Source organism: Mercenaria mercenaria, unplaced genomic scaffold (genome assembly GCF_021730395.1).
Source record: "Mercenaria mercenaria strain notata unplaced genomic scaffold, MADL_Memer_1 contig_159, whole genome shotgun sequence".
NCBI classification, from domain to species: domain Eukaryota; kingdom Metazoa; phylum Mollusca; class Bivalvia; order Venerida; family Veneridae; genus Mercenaria; species Mercenaria mercenaria.
The window spans coordinates 52,593-77,776 of record NW_026459576.1 but is presented as its reverse complement, the minus strand read 5'-3'; the positions used below and the strand labels follow the sequence as shown (position 1 = coordinate 77,776).

The 25,184-nt window shown below is 33.8% G+C and overlaps 1 protein-coding gene across 1 annotated transcript in view; it reads right to left on the bottom strand.

Moving 5' to 3' along the window:
* Positions 1-17: 17 nt before the first annotated feature.
* LOC128551724 (interferon-induced helicase C domain-containing protein 1-like) overlaps positions 18-25,184 on the bottom strand; it is a 73,862-nt gene continuing 48,695 nt past the window's right edge. Inside the window, exons 17-21 of the mRNA XM_053532639.1 lie at positions 21,203-21,341; positions 17,463-17,666; positions 16,909-17,082; positions 14,617-14,741; positions 18-4,318 (exon numbers count right to left, since the gene is read on the bottom strand). Of these exons, the coding sequence (XP_053388614.1) occupies positions 3,854-4,318; positions 14,617-14,741; positions 16,909-17,082; positions 17,463-17,666; positions 21,203-21,341 (1,107 nt within the window). The 3' untranslated portion in view covers positions 18-3,853. The remainder of the gene's footprint in view (positions 4,319-14,616; positions 14,742-16,908; positions 17,083-17,462; positions 17,667-21,202; positions 21,342-25,184) is intronic.

Sequence of the window (25,184 nt, the reverse complement as noted above, 5' to 3'; positions counted from 1 at the left end):
GATCTTGTTTGAGTCCGTGACCAGTGTTAAGTACTAAAAAATTACAAAATACGTATCACAAAATGCGTATCAAATTCTAGATTATTCATAAAATGTTCTAGCGTTATTTCCATAAGCTAAATTGAAAGTCAAACTGCTTTAGTACCATTTAATTTGTAAATTACCGTTCTTTAGTAGTAACGCATGCTAGAAAGCTGATCGTAAAACTGACTGCAGCCGAACATTTCCATGCCTATTTATACTAAGTCTAAGAAACGAACAAAAACTTGTTCTGAAATTGTTCGACGGTTCTCTTGGTTGCTGTCCAGTGATCGACGTTCAAAAATCTCTCGACTAACGTTCTGAAACGATTATTTTTTGTACGGACGAACTCTGTCAACCAACCATATAAAATACCACTTCAAGCTATAACTGAATGAAACTTTGATAGAAAAATACTATTACATAAAGAAAAATGGCTTTCTTAAAATGATTAGTACTATAGGATTGCCGTAATTATATAACACTTTTGCCGAAACATAGAAATTTACAGTAATGACAACGATATACTAGAAGCAGCTGCTAGTGACAACGTAAGTTAAATTACACCAGCGTGCATCAATGATAATGGCTAACATAAACATCAAATATACATGTAGATAACAATAATTAAATGCAGCTTTCTTACAAAGTGTGCGCCGTTTTCGAGTTAAAACACCGATAATTATTAGATATATTAATATATTTTATAACCTTAACTGTTTACACTTGTTGGCATAATAACAATCAATTGCTTCGTAACAACAACAATAACAACATGTTATGATATGCTGGTAACGGTAGGGTGCATAATTATTGACCTGACAAGTACCCTCTATATTCCTATCTGCGGCAACTGTTGTTGTTCTGTGCAATTACATGTATAATAATCTAAAAATCCTTCAGTAATAACAAAAATATCTTCATAAAATAAACTGTTAAACTAATTGGGTAATTTGAAGGATTTGACAATCCAATTCTTAGTTTTCGGTCTTGATTTTACCGTTAAAAGTTAATATTCTCTTTTTAAATTTATGACTGAACAAGTAAGGGTAGGGGACAACTTTCATTCAGAAGTGTTGCAACTGAACAAAGGGAATAATCTTTTATCCATAACTGTTATGAATTAAACAGCACAAGCAATATTAGATCAGATAATGTGTATTTCAGTACAGGCAACATATACAATATTTCCTGTATACGTTAGAAACAATAAAAATTTAGTAGTGAAACCATGAATTCATTCATAGTGCAAGCCATCTTATAAATGCTGGCCAAATTGTTTGTTTTTGATGCATTTTTGTTTACATCCCTCTTATGTGGTAAAACCAAATGTTTCGCCATTTTCATATAAAAAGATTATTTTTGACGGCCATCTTCGAGGCATAGTTTAATAATCCACTTCTATACCGATTGAAAAATGTTTCTACATGACAACATACTCTTTTTGCCATTTTCTTATAAAGCTATGAATTATTGCAGCATGTTGGATTTTGGCAGACTTCTTGCATTTTCACAAACCGCTTCTTAGGCTTAAATGAAACTTGAATGCTTGCACAAAAAGTGCACAATTCTTTTTTATACACGGTTTTCTTGCATTATAAGAGGGGATAAACGAAATCATTTTAACAAACTGAAGGGAGGTCCATATGAAATTACTACAAATAAAGTTTGGTAAAAATACATCAAGTAATTCATAAAGAAAATTCGGTTGAAGGTTGTTCTATTTACAGTTCTTATGACCCCTAAAAGGGGTAAAGTGAAACAATATGAACACATTTAAGAGACACCAATAGTTTTAAGCCTTGTTTACCAAGTAGAACTATTTCAACAAGCTTGAAACACGGCCAATCACGTGTGCTTTACTAAGTTAGATCCGTCATGTGGTTCATAAGTAAAAGTCGTTTTAAGTACAGAGCTAATGCCGCACTACGGAAGGAGGGCACTGCACCATCAAAATAGCTCATACAGAGCCTGTGGTTCCGATATACTAAATACTTTCGTCAGGTTGTGATAATGTCTTTTGTAAAGGGGAATGGATACGAGAGAACAATATCAATAAACAAAACGTAGAAATAAAACAAATTTGCGTGAAGTAATTATTATTATTTTCAAATAAAGATAATAAAGGATAAAGAGACTGTAAAAACTTTCATTCGTGAAACAAACAGAAAAAAATGCCGCCTCATCAAACTAATATAATTATGTCTCAACTATATCATATCTAATGCTAAAGATCTGAACATTTACGTATAATATATACAATCAGTATAAAACAAAATGCAGGTAACAATAGTATTATGTTTGGTAATAAGCGATTGTAAATTGCCTTCAAACTTAGATAAATACGTATGTACATTCTAATGCATTTCACGTTGCAAACTAAGAAAGCAATGCTATCGAAGGACGCTCCCCCATCCCCCTCCAACATGGTTTGACATGATTTTAAGAAAATGTAGCATCCTCTTGAAATTTCTTGATAGAATAAGTTTAAAATTAAAAAGAGGCCCAAAATGCACCTAAGTTGCTCAACGAGGAGGACTTTGATCTATTCTGATCAATGTTTACGACCAGGTATGGTCAATAAATTCAGTAGTTCATTAAAGTTAATGATTTTTGCTATTTTGTGCTGTGACGGCCTCAAAATGCTTAACAATGAGAGGTCCAACTATATATATGCTATAAATTTTGTCTGGTCCATCAAGTTCAAGAGAAGAAATCGTTCAAAAAATCTATTTCAGCTCTGGCAGCCCCTACCTTCTGTCAAGCAGAAACATTTAAATAGAATTGAAAAAGTCCATTCAAGGATACAACAGAACAAATTTAGTGCAGACCAATCAAATGGTTTATGAGAAGTTACCTCTGACGGCACCAAGGAAGGCCAAGCGGAACCATTTAAATACATCTGAAAGAAGACCAAGCCAGAATGCTATAGTCCAAGTTTAGTACAATTATGACCAGTTATTCCAATTCCAGAGGAGAAGTTGTTTGATTAGAACTGCTGACACATCACGAAGGAAGACTAACGCCGGATTATCCACCTATACTATTAGACTACGACCAAGCGACAACTAAATGCTCACTTGTTGCCTAGCATATAAAAGCGTAATGAAATATTTAATCATGTTAAAGGAAAATAATTTAAGAGAATATACTAAAAACAAGAAACTTATTTCTGTGAGCTACTTTCACCAAAAAAGGTTCTTCAGCTATTATAGGGTCTTTTTACAGATTTAATTAGAAATCATCAAACCAATTTAGTTTCCGGGTCACTTTTGACCTTTGACCTATTTATCCCCAAAACCGTAGGGATCCACGTCCAGTGTTGCTTCGTTCTCATGTCAAGTTTACACGCCCGAATTGAAGCAAATACCAGGAGTTTTGTCAAGTCCCCATGATCTTGATCTTTGTACCACTGATCCAATGTGTATAGCTAAATTGTAGTTGAACTTAAATTCGTTTTGTAAAGTTTGTAAGCTGTGTCTAATATATTCTATGACTTAAAACTTAACTTAGCACTATTGTCTCAAAATAAAATACTAATACGTATAAAGTAGCATTTTGGTTATAATGTAACGTTTGAAAGTAGTAACTATTACATTTACTGACTTAAAGCCGGGAACATAAAATGTTGATAGTCAGACAATGCCTAACACAATACGACCATTTTTTTTCTAACAGGCATGCTAAACGGGATCATCAGCACTCAATATTCTACTAAACCGTAACGCTCGACAATCATAGGACTGAAATAGGGGACAAGTGCACAGATAAGTGATTATAAAAATAGGCAGCGAATATTTCTAATGCTGCTTCATATCTCTCTTTTTCGCTTTTACCATTGCTTAGAATCTTTTGAACTGAGTGGGGCAACTTGAAAAGGGGCTGAACTCCATTTCTTGCAGGTCATTTGTCTGCCATTTTCATCGACAATGAGAAAATGGCTAATTTTCAGCACTGAAAAATCCAACAAACTGTGACAACATTTCACACCCAGAGATTCTCCACATCTTTTACAAAAGAGCTTGCCAACGATCTGAATATCCTTGTATCTTGAAGAGTCACTTCTATCAAAAATTACACGATTCGATAAGCGCTCGTCGATTACAGCATGGTAAGAACCTCGAAACTTTTTCACATCATTGGACCAGCATATGAAATGATTACACCTGATGCAGCGCAGTTCATGCTTTCTGAAAAACGATTCATATTTGAATCCAAGTGACATCAACAGCTTAGTTTCTTGTTGGAGATTTTGAATTTCTTGTCGAAATTTGTCAGGGTACTCTTGTATGTATTCCTGAAATGTAGTCATACGAAATACAGATCAATATATTTGCACTTTCCTTCCTGTTAGGTATTACAACAACTGTTCAAAAATGTGAAATTCTGATACAAGCAAAACTGTAGTATCTTCCCTATAACATACTCAGTGATATCTCATTTTATTTACGGCTTGTTAAAAGTTATTTTCACCTTTCATTTTCAGCTCAATTTGTGTAATATTACAATGGAAGTAAACTAATATCTAAGTGTAAGTATTTGCCTAAGGCAAGAGTTGTCATAATTTGTGGTAACAGCTTTAGATAAAATGTTTAAACTTAAGTAAATGATATAAAAAGAATTTCATAAATGTAATATTTGAAAAAATATTTCTGGTCATTTGAAGGACTTAGAAATCAATTTCCAGACTTTATTTAATGTCTTTTTACCTGAATAATTAAACTCTATCTCTATCTCTATCTCTTTTTCAAGAGGTGCTGACATAATAAACTATGATTCAGTAATCCTTATTACCATAAATGATAAAATTAAAAAGGGGGTCACGATGGCCTTATACCGTTTAATAGATCAAAGAGGTATAAAAACACACGATCAAAATCCCAAAAGAAAAAGTCACACTCTGACACAGTGAAAACGGACAGAGGACAATTTAAAACATGTCCTTTGGCTAATTGCCTCCCTTCCCGTCATAGAAAAATAGGAAGGCGTAGAGACCATCTGTATAAGAACTAAACATGAAGTGTCTGAATTGGCTGTGCCAGAGAATTTCACGAAGTTTGAAAATAACGTCTCCATTAAATTAGGTTTTGATATATTTTGTCACAGAGATGTATCATTGCCCCGCCGTATGAACACATCTGCGGATATCTCTAATTTGTTTTTTTGTACTTGTACCAAGCATAAATGTCGAGTTCTCAACCCGTGTCTAGAGGGTGTGCGCAAAAGCATTGGTTTCCACTACCGACCATGAACAGTCTCAATCAAACCGAGCCTGCACAATTTTCGTTTTTGTGGTATTGAGAGACCTGTGGAGTTTCCACATTTTCTATTTCAGATTGATTTGATATCTAATAAAGATTGTAAAATTTCCCAAAAGGTTTGCGTTGATTACGGAAGCCGTGCGCCCGCCCGCTTAGCTCAGTAGGTAAGAGCGTTGGTCTACGGACCGCGGGGTCGCGAGTTCGATCCTCGGGCGGGGCGTATGTTCTCCGTGACTATTTGATAAACGACATTCTGTCTGAAATCATTAGTCCTCCACCTCTGATAATTCATGTGTGGAAGTTGGCAGTTACTTGCGGAGAACAGGTTTGTACTGGTATAGAATCCAGGAACACGGTTAGGTTAACTGCCCGCCGTTACATGACTGAAATACTGTTGAAAAACGGCGTTAAACCCAAAACAAACAAACAAACAAATACGGAAGCCGTGTGTGTTATGTAACCTTAGGCTTTACTTTAATGGTAACTAACTGTTTACTGACCCAGTTTTGAGACCTCGTGTCACTTTTTTTTTATTCTATGGTGTTCCACACTGTTTTACCACACTACAGATAAACATTGTTCTGAATCTTCTTTTTTATTCTTGGTGATGCATGAAAGTTCCGGAACCTTCATGATATTTTAAATAGGGAGCTGTCCGAAGACAGTGCAGAACCTAAAGTAAGATTTTATCGAACAAAATGTCCTGTATTTCTTAAAAGCTTACCAGTTGGACATTTAACATTTGACGGATTTACATTAACATTGTGGATTTAAAAATCAAATAAAACAGGATTTATATTGTTTGGACATATTAAATGCAGTTCAGATTTGTGAATAATTTGGAATTATTACTGTTTGGATTTAAAATTGACCAGGATAGGAATTGGACTTTTCTTGAATATAAGATTGGACTTTGCCGTTTTTAAGGTACTTGTATTGTTATTTCTATAAATAAATTTGTTATTGTTCAAAGTTGCTGGTTGGTTTTTCTGTCACCTTTAGTATTTTAAGTAATAACAATCACGTGTCTTTGATGTTACATGTGTAAGAAATATTTTTGTAACAGTAATAGTTGCAAAGATAAGATTCTAAATATGACAAGTGGCTCTTTCAAATACTGCACCATCTTACTTGTCTTACATTTTACGTTTATATTTCATGGACATCAAGATACCTTTCCCATATTAAACCACAATACACGTGGCTACGTCAATTGTAATATGTTTAATCTGGTGTTCCTTCGTGACAGATATGTTTGATCGTACACTGAAAGAGTCAACAGTCTTATCCTTGCACGCGACATCTAATCTTCTTACGGTTTATTGTTCAAACAAGTTACTTATAATTCAATAAGTTATTGACTCAAAATAAATGGTACCTAAAACATTATAAACGTAACTGCGAGCTTATTGAAACACCAATCCATACTAGACTGCGGACAAATCACCTTTTCTGCATTACAATAAAATCTTAAAATGTGACTGTAATCTTCGAACAAGAGGTTTTGTCTTGCATTCAAAACGTTTTCCTGTAATAGAAAGTTATCTGAATATTCACCAATGCCAACAGAAAGACTGGAGAAGAAAAAAAAAGCCATTTATTTTTACCTCTAAATATGGCCTTGAATATTTTGTTTAGATGGACCCAAGGCTACGTTAACGGGATTGTTCGGGCAATATAATTTGCATATTCATCTAGTTTATGCAGTAAGGGAATCCCTTGCGATCGAAAAAAGATAAATGGCGACATATACCAAACTGTTAGACAACGTCTGAAGGTCACAAGAAGATATATCGCCAGCCCGACTTCCGCGACTGGATGACCTATGACGTCATCAAATGGTGGCCAAGTTATTGTTATTATTAGGATTTTTCACACTTGCATATTACGTTTGTCACAAAAGCTCCTCTGTCACTGTGAGCTAAAAACTGGCAATCGTTTTTCTTTTAAGGATAACATGGTGTAATAGGCCTCAATTTCACCATAAGCGTACATACAACTTGATAATGTAAGCTTTAAAAATGTCAAACGATAGAAATAAGGTGCATATTGACAAGTTATATAGTGACAGAAGTTCTCAAAAATTTCCTTAATATTACCTCCCCCGATAATTTTGTTTTTTCATGAGTTATCTCCCCTGAAAACTAGAAAAAAATGAATTTCTCCTTTTCCCTACGGGGAATTTTAGATTTCTTTTTTACATTTGTATCAGAATCACATAATGCAGCTTTCTATCGAAAAAAATTCTCGAAACTCACGTTCAGATTCTCATAATCAAAGAAATTATATATTTCCCATAGGCATCAATGTTAACTTCAATACCGATTATCTCCCCAAAAAATGATAAAATTTGAAAAATTTCTCGGTGAAAAGTTTTTAATTTTGAATGTCTTTAAAGTGACCAAATTTCATTTAAATATTACCATCCAGTTACAAGATATGAAATATGGCTGTTACACCATGTTATCCTTACAGTAAATAAAAGAATTAATGTTATGAAATAATCAAACGATATCTTACCCTACCCACATATTTTCAACAGATTATTTTCTTGTCGAATATATTTGCTTTGTATAAGCTTTACCATTAAAATATTATACTAATATCATGATAATCAAATAGTGTCGTAGCTTTTGATGTGTGTTTAAACTATCTCAAAGAGTCGCATATATGTCAATTTCTATATAAATGAAAACTGTATTTAAACAAACCTTTTCTCTGCTACATATGAACATTACTCTGTGCAGTGAGCGGCACAATGACTTGATTCATCCGCACTTAATTAAGTGTAATGATTAGCATTGCTGCAAATAACCCCTACCCTTCTTGTAATGTTTCGTTCCCGGTAGATATATTTTATCGTAAGGATTAATAGTTTGCAAAGCATTTCAAAACTTTATTGAACCATAATGGAGTGTTTGGGCAATAATCATTTTGAGAGTATTTGGTTTCCATTGTATTACTGTCATTTAAGAATCTGTCGGCCATTTTATTCCCGTCTGCTGCAAGCAATTTGCGGAAAGGAAACCTTTCTTGATAGGTATCACGTCTGGGTAATGAAACATATACCATTGTCTGGCTATTCTGATTTCCACTTCTTGGACGTTCTGGTATAATCTTATCAATGGTCAAGGGCTGGCAAACAACATTTTATAGTTTTATTGGAGAATATTCATAATAGAACGTATGGTAACCATTCACAACGTTTCTTGGAATAAAGACACCCATTTTAGAGAACGGTAACTGTATATTATTATTAGGTACCTGATTCTGTTGGGCTAAATTTCTCAAGTAGTCTTCTTGAAATATGACCCATGTAAGAAATATTTAGTTCTTTACTTGAATATGTAATACTCAAAATGAAACTTGCAATTGCTATGTTATGGGTTATGACCACGAATAACTGCTGTATATTTGTGGATGTTTGTGTATATGTAAGGGTCGGGTACCTATGATTATGTTACGAGATGAGAACGCGACTGTCCATGGCATGTTCAAATTGTCATTGTCGCTTTCCGTAGAAGGATCCAGAATCAACAAGCACCGATAAGGTGCAATGAAATAAGTATGGACTTCTTAAGAAGATCTTGAATATCAGCAGTAATTGTTAAAATCAAGGCTGAGTATCATTTTCCAAAATACTTTAGCTGCAATGGAAAGCTCTTGTACGTTAACTTTGGTTCATTCTTCTTTCCGTCCACAACTGAATTGCTATGTTTTCGTTTCATCGGCAAATATCTATTTCAAAAGTTGTGTGATTATTTTGTATTTGTCAAGTTGTGTAATTAGTATCATGTTTTCCCCAATAGATTTTACGAAGCTTGTTAACCTTTCGGATTGTATCTTATATTTTTTCATCCACAGACAATTAGCCTTTTTGAATAACTAATATTTGCAAAGGCCGACATCTAGCAAACATTCTTCTTTCCTTCAAGGATCAACAAAACATTCAGTTAGTACTAGGGCGTTTGTTTATTTTCAGTCACAGGTGACTCTTTTGGTTTGGCAACAATAATCGTTTCGTATCGGATTTTAGCACGTCCATTGTGTCCTTACTTGCCGTAACTCTATCACAATCTTTTTACCAGATGCAAAGTCAGTCTATATATATTCATATTAAATGCGTTCTCGAATACTAGAAAAGACTGTTTAAAAAGAGCTAGGACACAGTTTAACATATTATACATGGTTTTCAAATCGTGCAAACTTACGTTACTGGGATGGGCATACTGTCAGTGTAGCATATTGATAATCTTTACATTAAAGTATATATAACAATAATATTTAAAACAACAATGCAGGGAAGATTTTTACCAATGCAGTAATATAGTTCCCATATAAGGCAAGTTTATTAATGTGTTTCATACAATATACAATGTTTTGAAGGGTCGTGGGTTCAAGTCCCAGCGAGGTGATGGTGTCTCTGGTTTTGAGTTCTTTTTATTCTATTAATATTGTTTTGAATTATATAAGATTATTATTATTATTATTATTATTAGATATCAATGGGTAACATTTAATTACGATTTAAAGATAGGCTATTCTCTCCCTACACATAACCATTTCATCATAAGATATTGAAATAATTTTAGAAAATCCTCACCAAACATCTTTATCTTAGATGAATATATAAACTAACTGTGTATTCTGGAGTCAAAATTAAATGTCTATATAGTAACAATCATTTGTTCCAAACAAGTTTCTAGATTTTTAGTGGAATAACATAATCATACTGTTTTTAGTTAACACATTTATTAGTATGTAGTATTTGAACCTTACACACTTCCGTTCATACTCACAAACATGTTTTTTTTTATTGCATTGATAATATGCGGTAATTGATCATATATTCAAATATGAAATTTGGGCATAATATATCTTTAATATTGTTTAGATGACATTTATTTTATTTAAAAAAAAACATAATGGGAAAGAATTATGTATGTGTACGATGTAAACTACAAACAAAATCCCGCACTTTTAGCATAAAATGGAAATAGAATGAACTTTAGCCATTACGGAAGAGATTGGTATATGTTTCGCTAAGGTTTCGCGTTCAGTTTTTGTATGATCCTCAAAATATATACTGCATTTCAGCTATTTTTCAAAGTCTGTAGTTGTTCAAAAATTTTCTAATGTAACCCGCGCAAAGGAAAGACTTTATAAACGTTGCATATTTAACACAATGTGCACGTACTGAACAAATTTACGTTCGCATTAAGGTATGACCCATGTAATAGTGTACCTCCTTTTGAAGTGTATTCAATTCCTACAATAAACCTACTTTGACTTAAATTTTTCAGGGGACATAGGTTCAAGCCCCACTTGGACCAATTTGTTTCCCTTATATTCCTTTTTTTCTAGTAAGTTTGTACCTTTTTTCAGACTTATTATTGATTTATTGTATAAAAATGAACCTTTTTAATTTGATAAGTGATTTATTACTGTTCAAAGTGAATTTACCTCTGAAACAGAAGGGAGCAGAGTTAGACATCTTTAACAAGACTGAGTTACTTTTTTATTGCCTTTACTCTTTAGATTACATATTGTGGAAGAAAAGGTAGGTTTTACTTCTGCCCAAAAGTTATTTTTAAATGAAGTGAGCAACATTTAAAACAGTCCCACGGGACTCGACCTTAATTTTTCAATGTTGGAGTTAGATCAAATTCTTTTACTTGAGGCACTCTAGAAAAATAAATATCACAGTTTTAAAATTGTTAACCAATAGTTTGAAGTTTCTTCTGTCAAAATTAAGGGTATAATGAATTCTCTGCAAACGTTTTGGACAGTGGCCATCACTTTGAAATTTGTCTCTATTTGAGCTTGAGGAAATATCATAAATTATACCAAAGAAGTATGAAAACACAGAATGGCAACTGGCTGTAATCTCACGTGATCTCGTGTCAGAGCGTGAATCGGCGTTATCTTAGTAAAAACAAACATCGGCGAGCATAGCGTTACAATTTTACCTTTAAAACTACATTTAAAATACATGTTACCTTCTAAAACAACATTAGTTTAATGTAAAATAGTCTTAAGACACAAAGTACACGTTTCTTACCATCAAAAGAAGCGTGGTCATACGGTGATAATTAATTTACCGATGAGTAAACGCTTTCGCATTCAAAATGGCGTGTGGTGAACGCGTCACTTCCGGTAAACGAGGTCTCATTGTCACGTTTTTTTGGCGAGATTTGGTCTATATGCCTTTCAAGTTTCCAATCTATTTATTTTTATAGCTCTTTGATTATACACAATTTTAAAACAAACGACACGATAAAAGTTGTTTAAACTTTGCAAACAAGTCTCTCACTGGATACAGTATATTGCTGTAACTTTTTTTTGAACATTTGAAAATTCACCATTAGGTGGATCATACCTTAATATACGTTTTGTCACTGTATTTACGTTTCGTGCATTGTGCTGAATTTTTGATATCATTTATTTCTTCATTTCAAGTATACTTATGTTAATTACTTCTGTACATGTTAACTGGTGCTATTTTTATTTTCTAATGGTCGCGACCATTATATCAGAGATCCAATCGGTATTTAAACATCTCTGAAGCTTATGTTTAGTTGATTCAAATAAATTATTTGAAATATGTCACCACCATAGGTTAATTGTTTGCTAAGGTGTGCTTGCCGGTAAAAAAGGTACGAAGTCTGAAATCTCAAATATTGGCGAGTCAAAGTTGATGATTTTTGAAGTGTTGGTATCTTGTAGAGACTTGTGGTTTGGTGATACATTGCGACATACATCACTGACTAGACTTATCATTTTTTGAAAGCTATACATAAGGAATGAATTAAAGAAAGATAAATCGGGTAAGATGTTTCATAGAGTCCAGGGCCGCTCACCTTGCCTGTCCGAACCAAGTGTCTGTGATCGCTTGGACTATCAGCGCCTATTTGAGGTTTGGTGTGATTGCAAAAAAAATTTGCTATTTTCGGCGACAAATCCCATCCGTCTTTCAAATTGGCCAAACCTAAGTTTCAAATATATCTTGGAAGAAATGTTAGCTTGTCGATGAAAATGCGTTCTTTCAAGTTTAAATCTGATTTATCGAGAAACACGAAACGCCTGACCCATAGAAGTTACGTGGGGTTTACTATATATGGTATTTCTTTGTAAATCTTATTGGTACGGTTTTGCATCTGTACAGATTTTTTTTTAAAAACGTTATTTGGTAGGTAAATGAACAATGCGCAAATAATTAGTAACAAAGCTGACATAAAAAAGTTGTAGCCCTTGTCCTACCCGCTTCTGACAAGTGGTTTAGAGTTATCCCCGATACCTCGTGTAATAGTTTCCATTGTCCCAAAAATACCCATGAGATACAAGAAAACTATGAAAAAACAAAAACAAAAACGTATCATTCATTGGAATACAAACAAACCTACAGACGGCAGAAAATGTTGCTGCAGACAAATTCAAAATAAAAATGAACGGTTATTTACTAGGAAGAAACGAATTCAATCAGCTAGTTTTCCAAAACAGTGCGTATTTTATCTGCTATAAAAATCATTTGTTTGTACCACTGTCAAATGTAATACGTCTTGCAACAACCCAAACATAATAAACAGGGTAACACATTATTAACTTGCTAACCATTCGGACAATAGTGACAGACGGACATATGTGAAATATTTCAAAAGAAAAGAGTAAATTAAAAGGCTCAAAATAGACATACATTGTACATAAACAGTCTATTTACATGTATCAGAATACTGGAGTCATATTCTCACAAGTCATCCTCAGTACACATTTGTCAACTTAGAAACTATCCTCAGTACATAATACGGCTATCCACAGTACAGTAGAATAAGCATTTTTAAGGGTATATCTTTAATAAAATTGTTTGGCCAGTGCTGGTGAAATTGTACGATTCTGAATTTTATCTTTTCAAAATAGTTCATATAAATAACAACATTTGTCGAAATTCTGCAAATTTCGAGGTGATCATCTCAGACTAGAAGTAACATTTTTCATTCGCTGCTAACTCTTAGGCATAACAAAATAACCATGGTTCAAATTTAGCATTCAGCTATTAGTTACAACACTGGTTTCATTTGTGGATACGGTAGATAAGCGTTAACACAGCAAGACCCTACCTCTGGTGAAGAAATATCACGGGACATCTGTGTGTTTACTTGTCACTTTCTGGGCTATATCCGGTGTCCGTTTCCCCACCATGGATATTTAATATGGTAGTAATGAATAAACTGACGTGATATATATCTTAACAATGTACACTCCTGTATACGGAAGTACAGGTATATAAGTAATATAAAAAACTGTTGTTTTGTTTCTTTGCACATAGGAGCGGGCAGCATTTACTAGGGGAAGAGGGAGCATTTATACTGAGGTATACGGTAGTACATGTATATCATGCTACTACATACCTTTCTATAAATAGTAACAACACTGCATAGGACAAATTACCGGAAATGGGCAATGTAACCAGAAACTGGAATTATGTATATGTTAATAAACGGGAAAGCAGTGCTTTTGAATGATAATGGCCCTAATTACCTAGTACCTAATATAATATAAAACATTCTGAACATGTAATGTAAATCAGGAAGAACATGCTTTGACCAAGTGGCCTTGGTTTTGACACAAGGCGAGTTTCAAACTTGACCTTAATATTGTAAGACAAATATTCAAACAAGGATTATTGTATATAACGAATAAAACGTTACCAAAGATGACGTAGTTTCAAAATTCACCTTGAATTTCATAAAGACAATCATTCTGACCAGGTTTTATATTGACTACTTAGACAATACAGCCTGTAGTGCGTAAACAAAGGTTTGATTTAACCTTGTGATCTTTTATTTTTTATCCAAGATGACCCTGTTTCGAATTTACCCTAGAATATCGTAATGCAAACATTCTTGTTGAATATTTTAAGTAGATGGTGCGGCCTTTAGAAGGTCAACAAGATGTTTCTATGATGTGACTTGTTGACCTATTTGTTGAGTCAGATTTCGAACATTAATTACATGAACATTCTAACTTGGCTTTTTATAGTTCAAGTAGAAAATTTGACTTGAAGAGTGTTAACAAAGCAATATGATTTGACCTACTGTCTTAATAATTAATACGAGTTGTTCCTGTTTCAACCTCTTCCATAAATTGAGGTGACTGATATTCTGAATAAGGCTCATTACAATTGGGTTAAACTTATATCTCTGATGCCGTATGGTTTAGGTCACTTACTCCGAATCACTTGCCCCTGACCGATGTTGGTTCGGAACCTCGACTTTGGTGTAAAATGTTACAGATGTTTAAATCAGAAATTATATATTTGGAAAATCACGATAATCACCTGTATCTGGAGAATAGCTTTTCTCATCATGACTTGTTGTATCATGTTAAGTTCTTTATTCTCTGCTATATCTGCATTTTGTTCGGCTATCTCGTAATATTTGGTATATGTTGCCCTACCTCTGCCTAAACGAAAACAGAAATATTACAATCATTTAATCTCAAACATCTTTTGTCAGAGGGGATGTTGATAGCCCCTTTCATTCATTGAAGGGAATAAAGAAAGCCAGTAAAAAATTATAAACTGAGTTTTGTAACACCCTAGCTGTCATTAAAAAAAAATGTTTTTAAGAAGTGTGTTTTTGTGTACTCTCCAACATTATTATTGTAAAAATATCATGCATCACGCTCTGCCAGCCTTGCCTATACATTGTTGACTTCCCGCCACTGTAGTGTATACAGAACGGAAAACCCGTGTGGTCGGAAAAGGGGAATAAAGAAAACAAGTGCAAAATTATAAACGGAGTTTTGTAACACCCTAGCTGTCATTTTTTTTTTAAAAAGAAAAACATTATTTTAAGAAGTGTGTTTTTGTGTACACTCCAACATTATTATTGCTTAATCGGGAATCGATCCGATTTCTACTCATCCCATACCATTTGAAAAGAACTGTCTAATGACAGCACGGAAGCACACTTTTTAATTCGATAGAAAATATATTTCATCCGGTATATCGCATGCTACCGTAGAGGGATCGATCCCGATTTTCGTCGCTAAGTGTTGGGTCGATTCCCTATCAATTGGAATAAAAACAACACTGCCCATAATGTATTGCATTACAGGTATTTTCCGCCTCTTGGAATGGCGCTATCTCCGGAGAAGTATATTTATTTATATGAACTGTGCTCAATAGGCGCTTTAATTCACAAGTGCACACTACGTGTGTATATACCATATATCCATATTTTATACTGATGTGCAAGACTTGTTGTTCGGACAAGTTATGTGGACGCTTATTAGGCACAAGGAAAATGCGTATTCTTCCAAAACATCCGGTCAGACGCTCTGTGCACGTGCCGGAAGTACACGCTTTTTTTAATACGAACGTATATGTCTCATTCGGTATATCGCATGTTACCGTAGAGGGATTCGCGACTAAAATCGATAGGATCGATTCCGTATTATAATTATCATAATGTCAAAATATAAAACATTATACAAGAAATCAATATTAACAATATATGCAATGGCAATCAGAATTCTGCAACGATGATATTGAGTTGAAGAACTTTGCAAGAGGACCACAAGGGAACATGTTGAAATCGGTTTGGGGGTTAAGTAGATGCACTTCAAAGTAACTGTGGATGGGCACACCTCAATATGAGAACTTTAAACTCGGGTGAGCTTAAGAGCGAGATAAGTCTTAATTGTTTAGAAAGAGTGATTATTGTTTTTTTGTACAATTCCTCTCTTTGCAAATTTTGATTGCAACAAACAAAGTTAAATTCCCTTCCAGATGCCGTATAGGTTTTGTCAAAAATGCCAAATTTGTTTTAAAATGTACAGAATAAAGGAGATAGTTATAACATGATTTAAGATAGAGTTAGGTTTGGTTCCGTACGTTGTTCATTTCCATTTATTGCCATCTATGACTGCTTTTCTATTGAAGGATAAATCTATGATTATTGTATACGATATTGAAATTTGAAAAAATAGGAACAAACAATTGATAATTCTACGCTTATTAAAACAAGAGAGAATGTCCTTATATGCAACCCTTCCTTTCATTGTCTTTTCTTACCATTTTTATCTAAGAATTTTTAGTTAATGTATTACATATATGAAATTTGAAAAAAAAACTACTAAAGTAAAAAAGGGCGTTAATCGTTAAATAATTTAAGACAGAGTTATGGTTCTTGTTCCAAATACTTCCTCTCGCTGCAACTATCGTTTTGCATGAAGTGAGTAACAAGCATATATTCCGTTTAGGTCACTTGTTTTATTTCAGTAATTAGTATTCCTGGACATAAATAAGAGCTGACAACTGAACTTCAGACCTTGATGTATAGATAACTAATTCCGTAGCTTTAAAGAGACAATTTATCATACCAAAGACAATGTTGCTGCCATTTCAGTAGTTAAAATGTAAATGAAAATTAGAAATAATCTGGGTTGGTCAGTTGTAGATAGCATTTATCAATTCAAACGCCCGACATCTTATATATCTTACTCATGAGATAGTTATTGTTTTTTTTTAATTTATTGACTTAAATTTACTTTTTTGTTGTTATGATATTTTCATTGAAATTTGGAGGAATGAAGGACGTACATGTTGGTATATAAGAAAGTGTACCTCTTGATTGTACCATGACTATCTCGTCAGTTCCAAGATCGTATCTGATGACAAAATTACACTCGTGGATATTAAGACGTTCCTCGTGGGCAGACGTTGCTATTATCAACTTGTGACTCCCAGTTCTGAAGGGCTGTAGCGCATTCACTAGTGTCTCCGACAGTAAAGTCAAACCTGTTTGCAAAATCATCGTGTAGCTTTCTAAATCTGATATAACGACTAAGTAAGACTTCCTCTACACTTACTCAAGTAAACACTAATCATTCATACTGTGTTAGTACATTTCATAATAGTCTTAACACATTATGTGTAATTTTAATACTATACAATTAATAAATGAGCAACATGGGAATGGCAACATCGCTACCTTGAGATCTACAAATTTTTAAAATTCCCACGATCCATGAAAAGTTTCAATGCTGCTTGTCAGAAAGATTATATCAACATTGTCTTAAAAGCTCAAATCAAACATGACTTATTAATTTTAAATAGGTATATACAAAAAAGACAGTAGTGTTGACTGAAGCCATGCTGTACAAGAACATGAAACTAACCTCCTGTAAAGACAATAGGATTTAACTCCATCAGTCTTGGTGTCTCCATCATCCAGCTGAGGATCGCCTCGGACAATTCATTCGTCTTTACGAACACTATACCACGGCAGTTTGTAAAGTTGCGCTCATGTGCCTCTGTTATCAACTGGTACAACTGATCTAATCTCGGATTTGGACTGTCACAAAACCTGGCATTTCTCAGTTCTAGTTAAAATTTGAAATGAAGTTAGATAAAAAAACTAATATCGGAAACGAAAAGCCAATACAGATCTGTCACAGAGGTACAGTGGTGCTGAACAATATAAACAAGTTTGAAATAGGGCCATGCAAATATGTTACAGTCCACATTTACTTGTGCTAAATAGATTCTTTTACAGCCAAGTAAGATATTTCCAAAAATATCGAGGGGCGTTGGAAGTTAAGTGCACTTTGCATATTAAGTACTAATATGACTATAAAATCAATTGTATTACAGTTGTCAAATTTTGCACTAAAAACTAATTAAAATGATTTGTTTTGAAAACAAACATGTCTCCCTATGTATATAATCTTGCAAGGGCAAGTTCTTTAGAAGGAAATATAAAGGCGGAAGTAAATGCTCATTGATAACAGAGAAACAAACTGAAAATTATGAATGGTACAATTTGGATTTTATGTATAAAAAATCAGAGGACAATACTCCGCTCAAGGGTCATACATTTGTTGAAGTGTACATCTCGTCTCGTAGTGCATGCGTATTATGGCTTAAATTTCTTCTTTTTAAGTTTCGATCAGATCCCATCAATAGTATAGGAATAGACCAGGACCTGCAAAGGACAATCTGAGCGGGACGTGTGGATTATATGCACAACTAGGCTTCATGCCAATCACTACTGCGAAGTTTCAATGAATTCCGATTAGGGATTTTTGAGATGCGTGGACAACAATTACTACACTATATAAATGCCATGTATTTATTTATTTGTATTTGTACAATGTAGTTTTTGTATAAATTCAAAGGGTCATAACTGAATAAAAAGTAATTCAATAAAAACAGACGGGGAAATTCCCCGGAAGTCAGGTTTTTCAACAGTTTCTTCTTCAGAAACATTGACTTTGACCTAACATACAAAGTTCAATTTCAATATTGCATTCCTAGCTAGAGCTATTGATCTGAAAGTGTTTTCTTAAGTAACAGTGAGCCCAAACACAATTCAAAGCTAGTTGTTCGTAAAAAGCTGGCTGTACACGAAGTTTGGTGACAGTTTACAATCGTAACTTAAGTTATAAACCGGAGACAACAATTTTGATGAGTTAAAAAAAAAACCCTTGAACCTTGAACCTGTCTACTTCATATTTTTATTACCAAATCATAAAATGGTAGGCGGAACATAAAAAAGATAGGTGGAAAATGTGGCTATGGTCCAACGCTCTGGACCACTGCGCTACTGTGGAATTTTCTGAGTATGCAAGACTTAAGTTATTGAACGGACAAAAATTTTGATGAATATTCCAGCAAAAAATAAGATCTTTATTTAGTAACTGTGACCTTGATTTTGACCCAAAGGCTAAAAAAAAGAAATTCTTATTGTAGAAAAATAGGTGCTCAGTGGGATTTGAATCACGAACCATCTTTTACACAACACAAAATGTAGCCTTGGCCCAACGCATTAGACACTGCGCAACCGTGACGGTGGAATTTTCAAAGTAATCTCGGACGTATTTTTTCTATAAGTTATATGCCAAGTTTAAGTTCAATCCATCCATCAAAACGTAAGATATTGAGCGGAAACTGCTTTTTCTATATTTATCACTAGTGGCCTTGACCTTGATTCCACTGATTCCAATATCAATCCTGTCCTTTGTCTTACTATAAGCTACCTATTGGGTAAGTCTTATTTCAATATCTCAACCCAAGCAAAAATTATTGAACGGACCCAAATGTTGATGGTGATTCTAACAAAAAATCTATTTCTAGTAACCATGACCTTGACCTTATCAAGTGGCGTTAAACTGACTATTTATCACAAGAAATAGGATCTCAGTGGGATTTGAACCGCAACCTATCTGTTCCACAGCACAAAGTGCCACTATGGCCCAAGACCTAGACTACTGCGCAACGGTGGAATTTTTTAAGTATGCAAGCTAGAACGGTTAATTTGAACTTGAACTTTACCCCACTGACCCCATATGCAATCAAAGCCGCCTTGGTTCTTTTCTAAGTTACTTATATGCCAAGTTTAATTTCAATCAATCAATCAATCAATCAATCAATCAAAAATTAAGTTACTGAGCGGAAACTGCTTTTTTTAATTTTAGTAACAGTAACATTGACCTTAATTTCACTATCCTAAAATTTAGAATTCAATCCCAACATTTGCGTTACGATAAACTACCCCTAGGTCAAGTTTCGTTTCAATACCTTGACCCAAACTTATGTTATTGAACGGAAACCAAATCTTGACGCCGCCTATCCATATATCCATCCATCCGTCATCCAGCCGCCAAACGACACCGCCAATTTAATAACCAGGTTTCCAGCTTTGAGGGTTTGTGCTGATCATTATTATTGGGTTTCGCTCAAGTCCCTTTAATTATATAGGAGAAGTAGTCCGGACAAATTATATTCAAACATAACCATTAAGAGGCCATATCTCCACAAAAAATAATCCGAGCAGGGCGTACACATGACATGCACATCTACCCGTCACTCTTTTTCATTGGAAGCCAACCTGGATTAGTGATAGGAAGCACGAAGAAGAATCTCTACACATATTTTAGGTATCATAAGCAAATGGCCACAATTCACTTACATTTAACATCATTCAACAGTAAAACTCGTATTATATGCGTAACAAAGCTATGTACGGCTCATTCATATGACGTCTAAATCAAATACCCTTAATAGTACAGAAGTAGTCTGGAAAAATTTAATTCAAAATAAATATAAAGGCGGCATTGATCCGCAAAAATAATCCGAGTGAGATGTGCCGACGGTTTGCACAATTTCATATCAATCACTGCTTTCGGAGTTTAAAATGAAATCCAGCTACCATGGTTGTTTTGAGAATAATACACAAGCTAAATGCGCACGGACAGACAGATACGATGTCAACAATACGACTTGCATTTCACAAGTAAATACGAACAGGCAGAAAAAAATTCGTATTGTACCTTGTGTATTGTATGTTGTCGGACTTCTTTCATTTAATATACATAAACTGACACCTTTCTATAAATAGCGCTTTTAGCGCTCAGATTTTATTTCAACATCGATAAACATTGAAGATTTCGTCTGATAACAAAACAACAAACAAACAGGTGCAGTTATATAATTTATTTATTTATTTTGTTGGGTTTAACGTCGCACCGACACAATTTTAGGTCATATGGCGACTTGCAGTTATATAATAAAAGGGTCATTATAACAGTAGCTAGATCTGGGATTTTGTATTCGGCTCTCGTGTATTCGGATCTGGCAAAATCCACTCGAGTCGAATACAGCATCTCAGCTCACGCTACTGTTATTAATAACTCTATTGTTTAGCCACAATTTATTCGAAATGAAAGTTTATTCAATCAGTATTATAATATACTTTTTACCTATCTTGGCATAGTGGTAATTTATGAATTTCTACTATAATGTCGATTGTTTTGATTGTTCCTTAAATACATGTAGTTTCCTGAGAGGAAATATGGACAAAAATGTCATTAAATGTTGCTTTATACATTGAAATTCTTTAGTTGAAATTGGTACTCACTTTTGAAAGCTCCATAAAGAATTGAATCATTTTCATTCATTTCAGTATTTTCCTTCGAGCAATTCATCTTTGAATCGAGATAACTAATAGCATCTTTCATTCTGGCATCATAATGAATAGCTAAAGCATTGTTGTAGAGCTGGAATAAATATGAAAATATGTCCATTATCATTATGCTCAATTTCAATGCTTTGATTGTATCAATCTATTGTATTAAGGACTATGCTATTTTGACAATGTAAAATTCTTACGTAAAACTGAGATTGTCGTAACAACACGAGAAATGCATAGGGCTCAAAGAGAAACTAATAATAATGAAAAAAATGTATCTCCGAGTAAATTATAAAGTATCAAAGACACTCAAAAGCATGTCCCAACAGTGTACTAGAAGAAAATGCATAGAATTTTTTGGTGCAAGTACATTTTGTATTTGGTACCGTAAGTCTCTCATATCTATATAATATATATATTCATCAATCAAAGATATATGTCAGTGTAAATGAGATGAGCGTTAGTTTTCTAAGAAAACGTCGTTAAACTGTGTTTCACAAATCACACGTGCACCGCTTTTTTACAAAAATATGTCCGCCATGTTTTCTCAGTGAACGAAAAGGATTATTGTACCTTAGAGTTCCTAATTGTATAGTACGATTCGCTTTTTAATCTAAATAAAGCATCACTTTTTATATAACATCACATTTTCCGATCTTTCTGATCACTTAACGATCACTCACAATTACAAAATAAAACCAAAGTGTCATCAAAATTATCACTTTACACGGCTTCATAAACATCACGGCCTACTAGTATTAAATTTATAAACATGGCCAACCAAATAAGTGATGAAAGATCGGGACTTTTTCAAAGATATGTTTTATTTCCTGTAATTTTCTGATATTCTAACGTTTAAACAACCGAACTGTATACACAGAAATAACGAAGAAGCTATGCAATATAGCTTTTAGTTTAAATTTTGGACCTATCTTTTTCCAGCCCAACAACAGACATGTATGTATCACAAATCTGGCTTGTCCTCGAAATCAGTGTCAAAGGTTACTAGAACATAAATATAATAAATAAACAATCGCGTACTATGTTCCTGTAAGTCCCGTAAGATGAAAAGGCTCGTGTTTATACATTCATATATATTCCGTATCGGGAACATTGACAATCACAGTTCGATCTTTTCCACGAACATGAAAACATTTACTTTTATTCCTTTGTTTACATTTCAAACATGACGATTCACATATACATTCAAGAACGTAAATTTCGTGCTTTCCGACCCTCATGGTGTGTAAACTTTTGTTATTAAAAGTATGGTGTATTCGACAAAACCATTTGTAATTTCTGACGGTAAATATCATTGAGAGTATCATTTATGTTAACGAAATTTAATTGAATATTTAAATTTAATACTTGCAAAAGAAAAACGTAGACAGAATTTATCAATTCACAGGATATGAAAATCAGCGTGAGAATTTCATAATGGTAAATATTTCAAACGTTACTTCTATAGGTGCCTCCATGATCGGATGGCCAAGGTCGCTGACTTCGAATTCCTTGCCACCGACGTGGGATCGAAACCTCACTTGAGGTGTAAAATTCTTCACGTGAGGAAGCCATCCAGCTGCCTTATCGAAGTTTGGTGTCTCTACCTAGGTACTCGCATGAGCCCGAAAAAAAAATGGCTGGAGGGACACCTGGAGTCTTTCCCCACCAATAAAACCTGGGAAAAGTTAATTGTGTCGTTTCGATGTTACTCTAAACCTAACAAAATGAGATAGATTAACATTGTTCCCGTTTTCGTTTGTTTGTTTGTCTGTTTATATTGTTATATAAATGAATATGCAAAAGGGTTTAGTTTGTTTGTGTAATGTCAAAATATAATATTACAATTATACATCAACAGTGAACGCCACATGCATTATATTTTCACAAGGGGTTAATGCTTTGATCTTACATGTAAAACAAGCATATTCCTAGTGTATAAAAGGTAAAGGTAAAGGTCTTGTTTATTATAGTGTCACCCCTATTGAAAGGACCAGCCAATTTGGCTTATGAGACACCTTTATTGTGCTTACCAAGTATACCTCCAAAGTCCTATCACTATGCCAGGCGCCATGCGGATAGAAGTTTGTAACCACTCACTTAACTAGCTCGCGGCTCACGAACCGGCCTTTTTTGAACGAGTCCCATGACACCCCCATATATATATATATGTACTTGTGGAATTAAATGCTAAGTGTAAAAAGTATGTATTCACAGTGCAAAATCATCCATGCTAAATAATACGTACGATATGTTTGCTTTCTCACTGTCTAACATGTCCGAAACGATCTATTCGATTTTAATCATGGAGTTCTACTAATTCATTTTTCACCTTTTATTAAAGCAAAAGTGTTTAGTATAATTTTAAACTTTGAAGTTTAGTAGGTTGTAGCATTCTCTAGGTCAAGCGTATTTTTTACCGTGATATTCCTTCTGTAGTCAGTCATTATCTATTGTAAAAATGCTTTTTAACCAAAGTGGAAAATATCAAAATTGGCATATTCGAAATTTAATTTTAATCTTAAAAAATAGTTTGTCACCATAAGTCACTCATTTTTATTTATGTAATGTGTATATATCAGCCAAAGTCAGAAATGCAAATGTTATTGCAAAAAGTCAAGGTCAACCCTGATAATTGAAGGTCAAAGTTCATTTTCATGCAAAAATGTGAAAAATGTTACCTTTACTTTTTCTAATATTTGTTTAATATGTTTTCACATTACTAGTCATTGAAGTTAATTCGTTTTAATGTTTGTATGTCAGGCAAAGTCAGCAGTGTAGATATAACCCCAAAACTGCCAAGGGTAAAGCTTATATCAAAGGTCAAAGGTCAAATGTGTGTAAAAGGTCGCAAAAATAGCTTCCTTTTTAAAATATAACAGATATTTTTAATCTTTATTAGTAATTGCTCGTGATTTATTTTAATGTATATATGTCCCAAAATGTCAGCAATAAAGATATCGTCTGAAATCAGACTAGTTCAAATGTGATATTAAGGGTCAAAGGTCATTTTCAAGTAAAAGAATGAAAAATAGCGCTTTAACGTTTCTCTTTGTTAATAATATCTTGTCGATATTAGTCAATGATATCAGTTTATTTTAATGTATAAATGTTAGGCAATGTCTGGTACGCATAATTTTAAAACATTCAAGGTCAACCATAATATGAAAGGTCAAAGGTAAAAAAGGTGAGTAAAATGTTGCAATAATATAACCTATATGTAATATTTTTTATTGTTTAAAAGTATTTGTTTTGTCATTTAAGTAACTGATCGTTGTTCATTTTACTGTATATATGTCAGACGATGTCATGGAAGAGAAAATAAGTCAGGGTCAAACCTGTTACTGGAGGTCAGGGGTCATTTTTGTATAAAAAAAATCACAATATGTAGCATATATGCTCATTATTTTGTTCAAAAATAGCTTGTTGTTATAATTCACTGTTACCAATTTACTTTAATGTATACATGTCAAGCAAGGTCAGCAATGTAGGTCTTATCCCAATAAGTGAAATCCAAACCTATTATCAAAGGTCATGGAACAAATTTGTGTGAAGTTTCGCAAAAACGGCATTTTTGTAATGATTTTTCTTTATTATTATTATCAGGGTATTTTTGTCAAAACTAGTAACTGATCATTATTCATTTTAAAGTATATATAACAGATGATATCATTCTTCCTTAATAATGAAAAATTAGTCAAGGTCAAACCTGACATTAAAGGTCAAAGGAGAGGGTCTTCAGGAAACTCGCCATTATGAAAAAACTGGCTGGAACAAGCGGGGGAGCAAATGAAAAGATCCTACGGCAAGTCTACACAGGCACCGTACGGCCCATGGCAGAGTACGCATCCACCTCATGGGTAACTGCTTCCAAAACCAGAAAAGATAAACTGGAGAAGGTTCAAAATTCAGGCCTAAGGATAATTCTCGG